This window comes from Sorghum bicolor, chromosome 9 (assembly GCF_000003195.3).
Source record: "Sorghum bicolor cultivar BTx623 chromosome 9, Sorghum_bicolor_NCBIv3, whole genome shotgun sequence".
Taxonomy (NCBI): Eukaryota; Viridiplantae; Streptophyta; class Magnoliopsida; order Poales; family Poaceae; genus Sorghum; species Sorghum bicolor.
The window spans coordinates 24,570,028-24,585,869 of NC_012878.2; the positions used below are offsets into that span (position 1 = coordinate 24,570,028).

General features: G+C 43.5%; 1 protein-coding gene across 11 annotated transcripts in view; it reads right to left on the bottom strand.

Moving 5' to 3' along the window:
* The window catches only part of LOC8066757, a 39,841-nt gene extending 37,358 nt beyond the window's left edge, over positions 1–2,483 (bottom strand). For 4 of the 11 annotated variants that reach the window (XR_002447621.1, XR_002447622.1, XR_002447620.1 and 1 more), the window contains exon 1: positions 2,185–2,482. Coding sequence is in view for 7 of the 11 variants with exons in the window: in XM_021447710.1 (XP_021303385.1) it covers positions 2,185–2,344 (160 nt within the window). In the remaining 4 variants the exon portion in view is untranslated. Of the gene's footprint in view, positions 1–2,184 lie in introns of all 11 variants that reach the window. The other 7 variants (XM_021447710.1, XM_021447709.1, XM_021447708.1 and 4 more) reach the window with 3 other exon arrangements.

Consider the following 15,842-nt stretch of genomic DNA (forward strand, 5'->3'; position numbering starts at 1 on the left):
TGCTACACTTATCGGACGACTAATCACGACTAATCGCATCTAATCGGACGATAAGGTTTCTGATCGACCTGATCGAATCGACGAAACTTATCGAGCACGCAGTTACGATAAGGACGACTAATCACGATTAATCGCGATTAGTTACGATAAGGACGACTAATCACGATTAATCGTGACTAACCTCCACTCTTTTTTTTTGCAATTGGACCTGTTAAATATTGTCCCCTGATTCCTTTCCCTGAATCAAATAGATCTGCAAGGATGCACATCAAGTTCTCGAGAAAATGCCTCACTGGAATTAATTAAATATGAATGTCAAGCCTCATGAGATTCAGATTTTTTTTATTTCTTCTTATTTTCTTTTTACGTGTTGTGGACAAGCACACCAGGGTGAGGGAGCCTTGGTGGTGTGGACAAGCACTAGCTGCTGCTTCCCTCACTTGCACAAGACAAGATCAGGGGCACGGGAGTGGCCGCTGCTGGGAGCCGGAAAGCTTGGAACAGAAGAGTGCAGAGTAGAGAGATAGTGCGATCATCTTTCTCATGTAAAGGGCGCAGAAGGGGAGTTCTTGTTGCGTGTTGATGGTGCATGGTGCGTTAATGATCTTGTGTAATGCAGATCCAGGTAAGGAAGTTACCTCTTCTCTATATGCATACAAGCACTTATCCATATCTCTTTAGAAACTGAATGTGTGATCAATTAACTACTGTGCTTTTCAGTACATGTTATTTTTTGCTTCAGAAGGCCATGCTTTCAATTAGAGCTTTTGGCTTGTGAGAAATGGACGAAGTCTACATGCTAACTCTTCATGCTTCTCTTTCGAACAAAGGTCAGCTCATAAGTCATAACATAGTTTCTTCAACAATGGAATGTTCAATCCAGTGTGGAAATTATGCATGCTGACAGTAGTCAACTGCCAGATTCAAGCAGCATGGAATTCTTTTTACGTTGTATGATGTCTAAACTATGTTTTCATCCTTGGAGATCTGGTTCATCTGCAAAGTCTACATGTGCCAACCTAGGAGGAACTAGGTGGTATTTTATTAAGAAGAAAATAGGCACCCAAATTCACCATGATGAGGATTTGAACCTAGGTGGCCTGGGTATACACAGTTGATTTAGTTCAGCTTTTGGCAGAACAGAGGGTTTACGGGCCTAGAATGCCGAAATTGGACATTTTTTTTTTTACCCATGAGAAGGCTGGACTGGTTTTTTTTTTTTCCCCCCCCCCCCCCCCCCCCATGTATCTTCTTCATCATTTTAGTGGCTTATTGTTGAAGATAAGGTCACCCTCATCTGCGGTTTGCTATCACAACACTACTCGACTTCTATCAGGTAACTATGTAAGCACTTGTTTTTTGTCACTTTGCTTTGAATGTTCATGGTGACCTATTCTTCTTTTTCCTTTCTGCATATAGATCATACTTTTTCCAGACATAGTTTTGTTAATCAAATGCACAAGTCAATTATTCGATTTATCTGTAAGCATTTCTTCGCCACATAAAACACTAAGTTTTCCCTTACAATTAGCAGATTCATTTGGTCCCCAGTGGCAGCTTTGATTTTCAGAAAAACATCAAATGGTTTTTCCTACAGATTAAGTCCAAGAATATATGTTCTCTGTGCAAATGTGTCCCATAGTCCCGTGTGGGATTCAACATTGATCTTCCTACTTTTGGATGTTAGTGTTTTTGCAGTGCCGCTAATGAGGAATAGCAAAGTGTATGATATGCATAAGGCCTGTCATGGATGTTCTTTGTTAAATGCCATCATGTCATGCAGTGCTCCTCAAAGTATTTTAGGTGCTATATAACAAAAGTTATTTATCTAGAAAAACCAAAGCATCATATATTGCAATTGAGGAAGTAATTTTCTGTAGATTTATTGGTCCACATGAATTAGTTAGAAACACTTTGACAACGAGAAATTATCTGCTCAGTAAACCACAAATTCAAGTTTCCCCTTTATAACACAAAGGTTTTTAAATTTACTTCACAAAGTCAATCGTCAACTCTTCATTGAGGTGTGATGGCTGTCAGTTTTACTAGTCACTCAACTGGTTATTATTAAGAAAAAGTAATATTTAGCTGCTTTTAGCAATCCGAGCAAACGAATCGAACTAATTGCCAGATCGACACTATGCGAAGCGGATCACGGGTGAAATTTAGCGAGGGCAGGCTCACCAGGGGTGATGGGAGCAACGGCGGCGAGGTCGGCGGAGAGGGCGCGAAGCCGCGCGGCGAGGTCCGTGGTGGCGTCGGGCAGTGGGGGCAGCGGGTAGTTGTCGTAGTAGCGCGCGAGGTAGGTCCGCGTAATGGGCACAAGCCCCTCCGTCGTCGCCATCGCCGGCGCGGCCGAGCGGCAGCGAACGGAGGTAGCGTGGGAACAGGGGAAAGGGAGGGAGGAGGGGGCACGTGAAATGGACGTGCTGCTGCGGTTGCAGACTTGCAGCAGAGAGTGGAGAGTGGAGACCGGACGACAATGGGCTGCGGCGCTGTGCCGTCACCTTGTTTAGTTCCCAAAAATTAAAAAAATTCTCCATCACATATAGACAAAAATAAAAACTAATTCTACAGTTTGCATGTAAATCACGAGATAATCTTTTGAGCCTAGTTAGTCTATGATTGGATAATATTTGTCAAATAAAAACGAAAATGCTACAGTGCCTAAACAAGGCCTTAGGCCTTCTTAAGAGCAACTCCAGCCGAAGTCCCTAAATTAAGCTCTTAAATTTTTATTTACATGCTATGATAAAAAAAGTAGGGGCTCAAATTAAGACCCAACTCCAACCCACCTCCTAAACAAGTAGGATAGGGGGTTCTGGATATGAGGGGCTGAAACTATAATTTAGGAGGGCATGAAAAATGGGAGCCTAAGTAGGAGGTTGGTTGGAGTTGATTTTTTTTGAATCAAGTCCCTAGATTTAGAATAAGGACTTGTTTAGGAGGTGGGTTGGAGTTGCTCTTAGGCCTTATTTATTTCTAAAAAAAATTGCAAAAAAAAAGAGTAGCACTTTCGTTTGTATTTGATAAATATTATTCAATCATAGTCTAACTAGGCTTAAATGATTCGTCTCGCAAATTATAGATAAATTGTGCATTTATTTATTATTATTTATCTATATTTAATACTCCATGCATGTGCCGCAAGATTCAATGTGATGGGGAATAAACTTTTTACACAATTTTTTAGAACTAAACAAGCCTTAGTTCACCCCAAAAACCAAAAACTTTTCAAGATTCATCGTCACATCGAATCTTGCGGCACATGTATAGAGTATTAAATATAGATAAAAACAAAAACTAATTACATAGTATGTCTCTAGATCGCGAGACGAATCTTTTAAGTCTAGTTACTCTATGATTGATAATTTTTTCAAATACAAATGAAAGTGCTACAGTATCAAAATTCAAAAAAAAATCGGATCTAAACTTAGTCCAAAAATTTTTCCATCGTATCAAGGCCTTGTTTAACTCAAATCCCTCTCAACCTAGGAAGTCCACATCCTTTGCAAATGTGCTAACACCACCAAGTGACCACCACCATTGTGCATGTGTGTTAGCATTTCACAAACATTTTCATCAAAGGAGTTAGGTTAGCACTTTACTAGATCCTAATGCATAAGCTCAAGATATGGACCTAGTAGCACTTGATTCGAGAGATGACCGTGATTTTCCCTCTTGATAGTCGGCTATCTATCCTAAATCTGGTTAATCACTTCTCTACTCAACTTACACCGGCAAAAGCAACACCCTATGTTTATACCTTTGCCTTGATCACTTTACTCCTTGTCTATCACCATGATCTCTACTCTATACTTCATCTCTTTATAATCATGTGGCCACTTTTCCATGCCACCTTGCACCTTCATCGCATGTGTTGCTATGCCTAATTCAAATCACTTAAACACAAGACATTAGCAACTTGGTGTCATTAATTACCAAAACCACACTTAGGCTTTCTCAAGACCATATACAGTCCGAACTAACATGGCATCCAACAGGTTGAAATCCAACCTCAAATGGTGGGAGGCCTCACTAAGAAAAGCCAAAGCAAAAGAAAAAGGCAGCTCCTAAAAAGAGGCTGGAGTAGGAAGAGAAGGAAAAAAATTCAAAGGTTGTTCTCGCACCTCCTGAAAAGAAAAAGGTGTGGAAACATAAAAAAAAGGCTCCAATATCCAAAACCACACCACCAAAGACAAATAAGATGGTGTGGAGACCAAAAACACCCACACCTACTTCCTCGGGTACGGACATTCCTTCATCGAACAAAAATTTTAAGGGAAGAAGTCATGTTCATTAGACTCTAAACCATGAACCCTCGCCAAAAGTTAATGAGTAGTTATCCTTTTATATTTACATTCCATATAAAATAAACAAATAAACAAATAATAATAATAATAATAATAATAATAATAATAATAATAATAATAATAATAATAATAATAATAATAATAATAATAATAATAATAATAATAATAATATGATAAAATCTTGGTGTATTTTTAAAGTCCTAGGTAGAGCATGTTTTGGTTTGAAGCATAGTTACGATCTCAGCATGTCTTCATAGGCTTTTTAAACAAGCATCATGCTTTGATGAACTAGCCTATCTTGATAAAATTTTACATTTGATCATTGTTCCAAAAGCTTGCTAAATGTAGATTTTGAAAAATAAAATAAGACCTCAAAATATTTATCTTTGAATTAAACCTAGTATGCTTTAGTTTGTGTATGATCTTTGTTGCCAGATCATATTTCCATAGACTTTTTAAATTAAGCATGGTGCTTAGGTTGAATAGTCTACCTTAATCAAATTGAACACTGTTTAGTTTGATCATTGTTCCAAAGTTGCTAAATATAAAAATAAAATAAAGTACCGACGTTAGTGTCTTCATCAAGCAAACCTTGGACCATGGGCTTAGAGATAGCTTGGGGGACGACCCCCTCAGAGGTATCTTGCACTACATATTTATTTCCCTTTATTTGTTTTTATTTGTTTGTTTTTCTGCATGTTTAAATTAACCTCCATGTATATAAAAATGAAAAGAAATAAACCTCTTCCTATCCACAACAGCCCAATACCATTGTTGTTCATCCTAGTCCCCCACAAAAACTACACTCATCTCTCATGTTACAATTGTGGAAAGATTGGGCACTTGTCTCATGACTATCGTCTTCCCAAGCAAAACAATGGTCCTAGACCTCCATATAACTAGCATAATGCAACCCAACAGCAAGGCAATGTTTAGAACACGCAGAAGAAGGGGCCTAAAGCGAAAATGGCCTGAGTACATTATATCCAGGGTGAATTGATTCTGGAAGGTGAACTCGTCACGATAAGTATGTATCTTTTTACCAATCCCTATAATTATTTCAACATGCTACCACTAATAGGTACCAAGAATGGAGAGACTTTATCCTATTGAGTCATAGTTACCTCCCTTATCTAAGTTACTTCCTCCACTATAGTGGTAACTTTTCCACCAAATAAAGCCTCGTGGCCATACCATCGCATAGAGAACCCTCTAATAAAGGTTCTTGACACATTTCCTTTTCTATTACAAAACCCTAGGTTTTTTAGGAGATAGCTAATCTCGAGATGAGATTTCTATAAGTGGCTAGGAGCTATATACACCCTAGGTGTTAAGCAACACTAAAATTTGGGTATGTCATCATTTAGCACAATGCATCATCCATGGTAGCTCACCATGCTTTGCATCCACTAAAAACAATGTTTATATATTGGTTATTATTGACTATGGCCGTACTGACCACATGATTGGTTGTTGAGATATATAGCTACAAAGTTTTGCCATCTTTTGACACAATTAGGACTAGGGAGAACTGAGGAACTGCTTGAGCTCTACAAAGCAATGTCAGCTTCCTCTGACCAAATGAATTTCTTCTTAGCCTCTAGGAGCTTGAAGAAGAGCAAGCCCATTTCATCGAGCCTAGATATGAAATGGCTCAGAGCAACCATGCATCCTGTTAGCTTTTAGATGTCTTAGACATTCTTGGAGGCTTCATCCTTAGGATGACATGGATTTTATCTAGATTTGGCTTTATACCATCATGGCTGACTATATTGTTGAGTAGAATACCAAATGGAACGCCAAATATGCACTTCTTGGGATTCAGCTTCCATTAGAAACTGTTGAGGGCCTTGAAGGTCTAGTCGAGGTCATTGACCAGACTAGAGGCCACTTTAGTCTTTACCACTATATCATCAACATATGCCTTAATGAGTTGATCTCTGATCTGGTCTTTGAGGCATTGTTGGATGGCTCTTTGATAGGTCGCCCTGGTGTTCTTAAACCCGAACGACATGGTCGTGTAGCAGTAAGTGTCGAAGGGCATGACGAATGAGGTCTTGATCTAGTCTTCCTCTCTCTAAGAGATTTGGTGATAACCAGAATAACTGTCGAGAAAAGACAAGAGCTCGCAGTCGACCGTAGAGTCTACCACCTTGTCTATGCAAGGCAAGTCGAAGGGGTCTTTAGGGCAGTGTTTGTTGAGATCGATGTAATCAATGCACATTCTTGACTTATTTTGGTAGTATAATAATTGTCGTGCTAGCACTCCATCAACGAACATGATGTCCTCTAGCTTGTTAACTTATTTTGGCCCTTCAAATCTGTAGAACTCAAATAGACAACAAAACTAGTGGAACTTGATTAAGTGTTAGTGGTTGTCTATCTAGCCATGTCTTGTCTAGAGTTCTTGATTTAGGCATAATTATAGAAGGATTTTTTTCTCTATTATTGAATTTTATTATGCAGAAGAAAATGTTAAGCAAATTAATATTTATTTTTGTGCCTCCATAGTGAATACTTCTGAGGGGTTGCCACAGGGTTGTTTCACATGGGGCTTAAGGCTTTTATAAATGCAAAAGACAATCCTATTTGATATGCTACATTGCAACTATATGTATATACATATATTTATTTTTCATAACAAATATGCAATAACGTAAATGTGTACTAGCTATATTAATGTGTGAAATTAAACATTCTAAAGAAAATTATATAATGTTAAAAAAGGAAATATTGATAACTACCAGATTACCTTCCGGCGAGGGTTCGGATTTTTAAGTCCTCCAAACAGGACTCCTTGTCTTATTCATTCCTCCCATGGTGCATCATTAGGCGAAAATGGCAACTCCAGCGGCACCTCTTGTTCATCAGTTTCATACCAGGGTGGTGACTCTGGTTGTTCCTCTTGTGGCTGTGTAGTGGACTTTGATCCCTTGATCTTCCATACCTGTTTGGTTGGTAGGCTCAATGTTGATGTAGGAGACTCGTCTCTTTCTGGTTCTTCTTCTTTGTACTTCTCTTGTTCTTCTTGAAATCATTCCTCCTCCTTGGTCATCAGAAACTAGTTCTGATGGTATTGTTGTGCATGGCATCTCCTCCTTCATCTATTCTTTTTAGGTTGTTCATGGTTGTTGGCAAATTTTAGTGTCACTACTAAGAATAGAGTTTTAGATCTCTTAGCAACGACACCAAAAATGCCTATATGAGTGTTGATACCTCTAACACCATTTAAGCTAAGTTGTCATTCCCAGCATGATGTAGAGACTTTTTAACGCAATTACTAAAAATAGACTTTTCAACCTATCCCTAGCAACGACGTCAAAATTACTTTACATCACTTAAACCAGGTTGTCATCCCTAACATGATGTAGAAGTGCTGATATTAAATCTATATGCTTTTCTAGGAATGGATAAATAAAGAATCCGCAAGCGCACAGATAATACCGATGTAACATTTTAACCAGAAGTATTCCAGGTATCGTTATTTATATTTTTACCACTAGGAAGGGACTTCAAATGGATAATGAGCAATGAGCACTGCATGTTAGTCATGGAGATCTTAACCATGTCTTTATCTATTGATGAGGACATCGCCACGTTGGATACACCTACACCATCATTTTTCCCAAGTTACAATTCGTCCTCAACTCAGCTGCCACGTCACCCTCAGATTCAGCAAACATGTCGTCAGTGTTTCGATCATAACTTCTTCATACGACATCAAAATAGGGTGATCCTGAACTCGTTGAAAAGGAGACAACAACACCGTCATTTTGGATCTAGTCCCAACTCCAGATCAGTTGTGGATTATTCTGTGTGACCACAGCAAGATGCTACGTCACCTATTTTGGGCCAACTTGGCCATGTATCGAGTTCGGGCCTTAAACCCAAGTTGTGGGCGCTTCTCTCTGGTCGCCTCCAACCCTAGGATGCCTCTCTTTATTATTCCATGCAGCCACCACTATTGGACTGTGGTTTTGATTAGAGTTTAGTTTTCTCTCAAGAAACTGAATCGTTCATTGTAACTGTGGTGACAAATCCTTTTGTACTAGTTAAGATTTGGATCACCCAAGGATAACTATATTTATAATTCTATAGGGTAGAGAGGAATTTTCCTAAGAGTTCTATAGGTTGATCTAAGAATTAGGATTTACTCTAAGGTTACTTATCTTGGGACATCCAAACACTAACCACAAAAAGGGATGGGAAGCTTTGACTACAGTCCTACAACACCAACCCGAACGTGATGGAATACATAGACCGTCAGGACTGTCACGATCTTGGGGCTACCACAATAATACGCTGGATTGGGTGCAATTCTAGGTAATTGCAAGACTAAGCACCACGCTTAACCTATTAATTACTACTCTAGCGCTGCAAGAACTAGAGCACTCGATGCAAGTGGGAATCCAATAAATAACTTAAAAGTAAATATGTAATTAAATAAGAACTCAGGAATTATAGAATTGAAGTACCTAGAGATTAACCAAAGATGAAGTGGTTGCTACAAATATACAATGTTGAGGAAGATCTGACAGATCTAGCTCCTCCTTGGCTCTCTCCTCTTCTCTCTCCCTCTAATCTAGATACAACTACACAACTAGAACTAGAACTAGGTGAACTAGAGGAACCTCTACTTCTCTACTTGATGAAACCCTAGTTTTTGCTCCGGAGATAGCTAATGAAGAAGATGAAGGAGATGCCGTGAGGGGCGGGTCAGGCTTGTATTTATAGCCCCCTAGGGAGCACCATAGCCCTTGGATCAAACCATCTTAAACGTGCGCTTAAAATTACTCCACAAAGGCGGTGGATCAGGAATCTGTGAGGTTGGCTGTGATTGGTGGAGATCTTCGGGCGCCCCTACTCCTCTGGGTGTCCGCCGGCTACCGGACCCGATTTGCTTCCCGTTTGATCTAGAGCCTCCTAGAACCTTCTAGATTAAAGAAAAGTTGATGTTCATAGTATTCTCTCTATGTAAACCTAACATGTGGACCATCTTTGGTTATTTTCAACTGACACCCTGCAGAAATAGATATTCACCAAAACTTGTGAAATTCGGTTAGTGATAACCCCTATAGCTAGATGATATTCTAATTTTAGTCCTTTCTCATGCTATGTTGACGGTTAAAAAGAGTACTTATCTACCATCAACAGTCATACTCCATGCAGATTGCAGTGACCAGCTGTGTTGTCTCAGTCTTCTGGACCTTCTGCTTGCCCTTATTCTTGGTCTTAGCCTTATTCTGAGTGTTGCTCTTGTTACCACAGAAAGTTTCCTTCTGAGCAGGGAATGACAATGTCCTATTCTTGAAAGAAAAGGCTTCCCTGTTGCCCTTGATGTTAAAAGTAATCTTGGCATTGCTGGTGTAGATCATGGCTCCGACAGTGTTCAAGAATGGCCGCCCCAGAATGATAGGTGACCTCTCATTAGTGCCTGTGTTCACTACTGTAAAGTCTGTAGGTACATACGAGTTGCCTACTCGTACACATATCTCTTCCATGATTCCAATGGGGTAGCAGAGTGACTGATCTGCAAGCTGCAAGCACATGGTTGTGTGTGATAAAGGATAATTGAAGAGTTTTTCATATATCACCTTAGGCATATTGTTGATGCTTGCACTAAAGTCACAGATCGTCTCATCAAAGTTTGCACTTCCAATTGAAATCGGAATAACCGGCATCCCTAGATCATCCTTCTTGGTTGGTAGAGACTAGTCTAACCATGTTCCTTTTAAAGGACCACTCTAGTAGCTTCCTGCATTAAAGATGTCTACAAGATTTGCACTTTCTAATTCTCCTAGTTGTCCAAGAATCTTACCTTGGTCGTTGGCGGTAGCAAAGGGAGCAAGTTGTTGTAACTAAGATTCTAGCATCTTATTAAGGCTAAGCTGATTCTTGATAGCATTAGAAAAACTTTCTATTCTAATGTTAATTGATTCTAAAGTTTTATCATTAGATGCTAGCTTCTTAGATAGACTATCCATTAACTTGCCTTGATCAAGCACTAACTCTCTTAAAGGTGGTTGATTGGTATTATTGTAAGAATTATTACCTTGGTAATTACCTAAGTAATTAGGCCATTGTTGCTAGTTCTAGCCTTGATTATGCTAAGGATGGTTGTAGTAGTTGTTGATGATGTAATTCACGTCCTTCATCAGCTCTGGACAATTGGTACATGTATGCCAAGTTTCTTTACACTCTTCACAAGTCATGCTAGAATCATGTGTGCATGACCTCCTTCTTTTCAATGGCTCTCTCATCAAGTCTTTTCATCAGCAGGCCCATCTTAGCAGCTAGCATGTCTACCTCCTTGATCTAGTGCATTCCTCCACCTCTCTTGCGGGTTTGGGTTCTTTCTTCACTCAAACCTTGGTTGGAGGCCATCTTTTCCACAAGAGTAGTGACTTGAGAGATAGTAAATGATAAGAATGCTCCTCCAGCGGCAACATCCATGGTTTCACGAGTGCTGTTGGTGAGCCCATGATAGAATGTCTACATGAGAAACCAATTCTCCATCCCATGATGAGGACACTCGAGTATGTGTTGACACCTTTAACACCACTTAAACTAGGTTGTCATCCCTAGCATGGTGCAGAGGTCCTGGTATTAAATCTATATGCTTTTCTAGGAATAAATAAATAAATAAAGGATCCACAAGTTCACAGATAATACCGATGTAGCATTTTAATCAGGAGTATTTCAGGTATTGTTATTTATAATTTTACTACTGGGAAGGGACTTGCAATGGATAATGAGCAATGAGCACTGCATGTAATTGTTGACGGTTGTTAACCATCAAAATTATATGTCAACTAAGGAGAAGAAAGGGGATAAGAGGAGAACATCACCATAGACTTAGGTTTTCACTGACAATTTCCATGAGTTTGGGTGAATGTCTATTTTTGTAGGGGTTATCGGAATAAGAACAAAAGGAGGTCCATATATCGGATTTACATAGAGAGAAGACCGAAACATCAACTCTAGAAGACTCTAAAAGACTTGGGAAGGCGTGCCTTGAAACTTGGGGCAAATCTCAAATGCATATCAGTGTAATCAACGCACATTCTCCATTCATTGTTCTTTTTTCTTACAAGAACCGGGTTGTCAAGCCAATCAGGATGACACACTTCTTTAATGAATCCGGCTGCTAGAAGCCATGTTATTTCTGTCCTAATAGCCTCCTTTTTGTCACGAGCGAACCGTTGTAGTTTTTGCTTGATGGGTCTTGCGGTCTTCGAGACGTTTAAGCCGGCCCCCGGCAACTTCAAGTTCGTCTTCGTACTAATCGACAAATTCTCGAAGTGGATCGAGTACATGCCACTGGTCAAAGCAACCTCCATGAAGGCTGTGGAGTTCCTCAATCAAGTCATACACAGATTCGGGATTCCCAATAGAATAATCATTGACCTGGGCACTCAGTTCACTGGCACTACATTCTGGGATTTCTGTGATGACAGGGGCATAGTCATAAAGTACGTGTCAGTAGCTCACCCACGGGCCAACGGTCAAGTAGAGCGAGCAAATGGAATGATTATCGATGCTCTAAAGAAAAGGCTATACACCGAGAACGACAGAGCACCAGGACGATGGATGAAAGAGTTACCGGCTGTGGTCTGGGGTCTCCGAACACAGGCTAGTCGCAATACGGGTGTATCACCCTACTTCATGGTTTACGGCACCGAAGCAGTGCTTCCGTCCGACGTAACCTTTGGATCTCCAAGAGTCGAAAATTTTGACCAGTCTTCGGCTGACATCACCAGGGAGCTCGAAATCAACTGCATGGAAGAAAAGCGCCTAATCTCATGCCTTCGAACAACAAAGTATCTCGAAGCCATTAGGCGGTATCACAACAGGAACGTCAATGACCGTTCCTTCGTGGTCGGTGATCTAGTACTCAAGTGGAAAACAAGCCAAGAAGGAACGCACAAGTTATCCACACCTTGGGAAGGACCCTTTGTGGTCGCCGAAGTCACACGCCCTACATCTTACAGACTGGCGTACCCAGACGGAACACGCCTGCCTAATTCTTGGCATATAGACAAACTGCGCCGTTTTTATCCATAAGTTGCAGTACTTTTTGTTTGTAAATTCCTTATGATTAGCAATAATAAAATCTTTTCTTTTTCGCTATATACTTTTTTACATGCAGAACTTTTGACAAGTGCAACAATCTCCTTCTAGGACCAAGATCCTTAAGGATTATTAACCCAAATCAGTGATACATCACTCAGACAACATTGCAGCGCTCAAAACCATAGTTATGACAAATCAATCTTTATTACGAACTTTATATACAAAGTTTACAATAAACACCCCTCTGGGCGGTCCCTAGTCTATTCCTACAGACTACTCTATAGGCCTATTGCTCGGGCTGATCACCCGCTCGGCCTTGCAGCCCAGTCGAAGGGGTCGGGGCCATCGGCGCCTGGCTGGTCGAGACCGCAGGCATCGACCGCCCATCTCCGGCAATGGACGCTCCCGACAACTCCCTGGCCGACCTATCTGACCCGGGCTGGTCGGGGGGAGTTGCTGTCCCGCAGAGGTTGATGTCACCGATCACTGTCGACGACAGATCAAGCAGACCAACACGAAGACCGTCTACCTCTTGCGGACCAACCTCCTTGGGGTACCCCCTCTCCAGTCGGGACAGGTCGACCAGAGGATAGTGGGCGCGCACCATGCTGAGGACGTGCGCACCGGCGAATTCCCCGGCGTCCTTGATAAACTGCTGGAGCCAGTCCCATGCCCGTTGCGCCTTCTCGACCGGAGTCAGCTTCGGTGCATGGGGCTGGTCTTCAGGGAGCTCGAGGCTGATCAAATCAAGAACCGGGGCCACTCCTTTCCAAAGCTTGATGCAGTTGGCCTTCCAGGAGTCCCGGTCCTTGATCAGCTCGTCGAGGTGCTTCTTGGTATTTACTTTGAGCACTGTGAACCAAGCAGGAAGTCAGTGCACACACAAGACAAGGAACGTTGAGCAATCAAAGAAGAGGGTAACACGGTTCTTACCAGTCATCTCCCGACTCTTGTTGCTTAACTCTTCACCAGCTCGGCGCCCGGCCTCCAGCGCGCCGGCACGCTCCTGGTCGAGCCTCTCCTTTTCTTGTCGGAGGCGCGCAACCTCCTCTTCCAAGTCTGCAGGAGCAATTTCTTGTGAGCAAAAACGACTGCATGGTTATATACAACTACTCGGAATACATGACTGACCTTTCCTTTCCCGATCCTTGTAGGCCAACCGCTGATTGAGATCGAGCAGGCGCTCTTCCTGAGCACCCATCTCGGCCGTCTTCTCCTCGGCCTCCGACTGAAGACGGTCTACCTCCGCAGACAGGGCCTTGTTCTCGGCCACGATCCCCTCGATCTGGTCGAAGCACCTTTTCCGGTACTTCGCCGTTTTCATTGCGTCCTACAAGAATTACGCATTAAAGTAGGCAACAGTGCACATACATCTCGAGCAGAGTGCAAGACCACTTACCTTAACCTCGTCAACAAGACGCTTGGCTATGCGCTCCACTCTCGCGGCCTCCTCCGTCTCCGCGAGTTCTTCATGACCAATGAAATGGTCCCCACGTTGGCGCCACACGTAAACGTGTTGGCGACCATCATGGGGACGGCCTTGGATTTCTTCTACTTCGTCGTCGGAGGCCGCCCGGGTCTCTTCGCCCTCTGCGCTACCCCCAACCGCGGTCACAGGTATTACCGGACCCTGATCTCGGCTAGGGGAGCCCTTTGGTGAAGAGGCCTCTACTCGGGGTGGAGTCGGGACCCTCCTCCCTTCAGAAGGCAGGGTAGTCGGAGCTCTGTTTTCCTCCTCCGCGACACTGCTTGGGGGAGGCGTCCTCGCAGTCTCATCACCCCTTACAAGGGTGCTCGCTCGGGTCCTCGTCGGAGCCGGGTGCTCCTCGGCACTATGAGCCGCGGTCACCGCCGCGGGTTGCTCCTCGGGTTGCTCCTGGGCGGCCTGCTGCGCTACGTCCTCGACGACAGCCGCCGGCTCGACTGACCTCTGGCCAGCGACGTTGTCGGGATCAACGTCAGATGCCGCACTAACAGAAATATGGCATTTTACCAATCTGAAAATGCTGCAGTAACAAATGCAAAAACAATAATAATGATAGGAGAATGTGTCAAGACAAGATTGTTCTACTTACAGACCGGAGCGCCTATGCGTCGCTGTAAAGACCCTCCTCCTGGTCCTACCGGCCGCCGCTGCCGCCTCTGTCGCCCCAAGACGCGTCGGCTCGGTGTGAGGGGCAGGGGGGTCACTAGTCGCCCGATCGCTAGTGGTCGGCGCGATGTCCGGACGACTGCGCGACCTTCGAACCAAAGAGGGCGCGGCCTCCTCTTCCTCCTCGTGGTCATCGACGATCCTGACGAGCCGACGACGCTTTGGAGCTTGGCTGCTCTCTGCCGGCAGCGCCTCTGCAGGGGACGGATCCACCGCCAGTGGCCTTTTCCCCGCTACCCTGTCCTCGGTGGTCGGGGCAGGGCGGTTCTGTTCCTCCTCACTACTGGTGTATTGAGGACACCGAGCAGCATCGCCTTCTGGCGGGTCCATCCTTGCAGGATTTTCCATACCAGGTGCTAGTGACACGTACACTGCGCACCGGTCAACGTCTCCAATCTGCGATAGGATCAACGACAAGTCATCAACTAGGAATAAACAGTATTTACATGGTAGTACTAGCCAATAACAATATCTATTTACCTTGGGGACTGGTCGTCCCAACTTGAAGGCGTGCATCCGATCACTGCTTCGAATGAAGTTGTCGTCTGTTAAGTTGAACAACTCGTTCATCAGCTGCTGCACCTCCATCTTCTCCAGACCTTCAGGGCTCATCCTGGTCGGATCCTGGCTCCCCGCATACTCATACGCCGAGTGTACCCTCCTCTGGCAGGGCATCACCCGACGCACAATGAAATTCCCGACCACTCCTGGCCCGTCTAGGCGGGACCAGTCGATCAGGCCCATTAGGTCTGCCACATGCCCAGTGAATTCCAGGCGATCTGTCCAGCTGACCCTCTTCTCGGGGATGTAGCCCACGTCACAGAACGTGGCGCTGCCCGACTCCTCCCTGATGTAGAACCACTTCTTGTACCATTCGGTCAAAGAGGTGTTCCATGGGCAGCTGAGATACCGGTTGTTCATCCCATCACACAGACTGAGGTACACTCCACCTACAATCTTGGAGCCTCCAACTGCCCCCTTCTTCATCAGACAAAAAAGATAACGAAAAAGGTCGAAGTGCGGCTCTATTCCAACATAAGCCTCGCACAAATGAATGAAGGTGGAGATGAGAAGAATAGAGTTCTGGTGCAGGTTGCAGATCCCGATCCCATAGTAAAGAAGAAGGCCCTGGAGGAAAGGATGGACGGGAACCCCAAAACCCCGCTTGAAGAAATCTTCCAAAACGACAATCTCACCGGCGCGGGGGTCGGGGTAGCTTTCTCCCTCCGGCGCCCTCCAGCCGCCTAGCTCTTGGTTATGCAGCAGCCCCATCCCGACGAGGTCGTTGAGGGACCTCGTGCTGC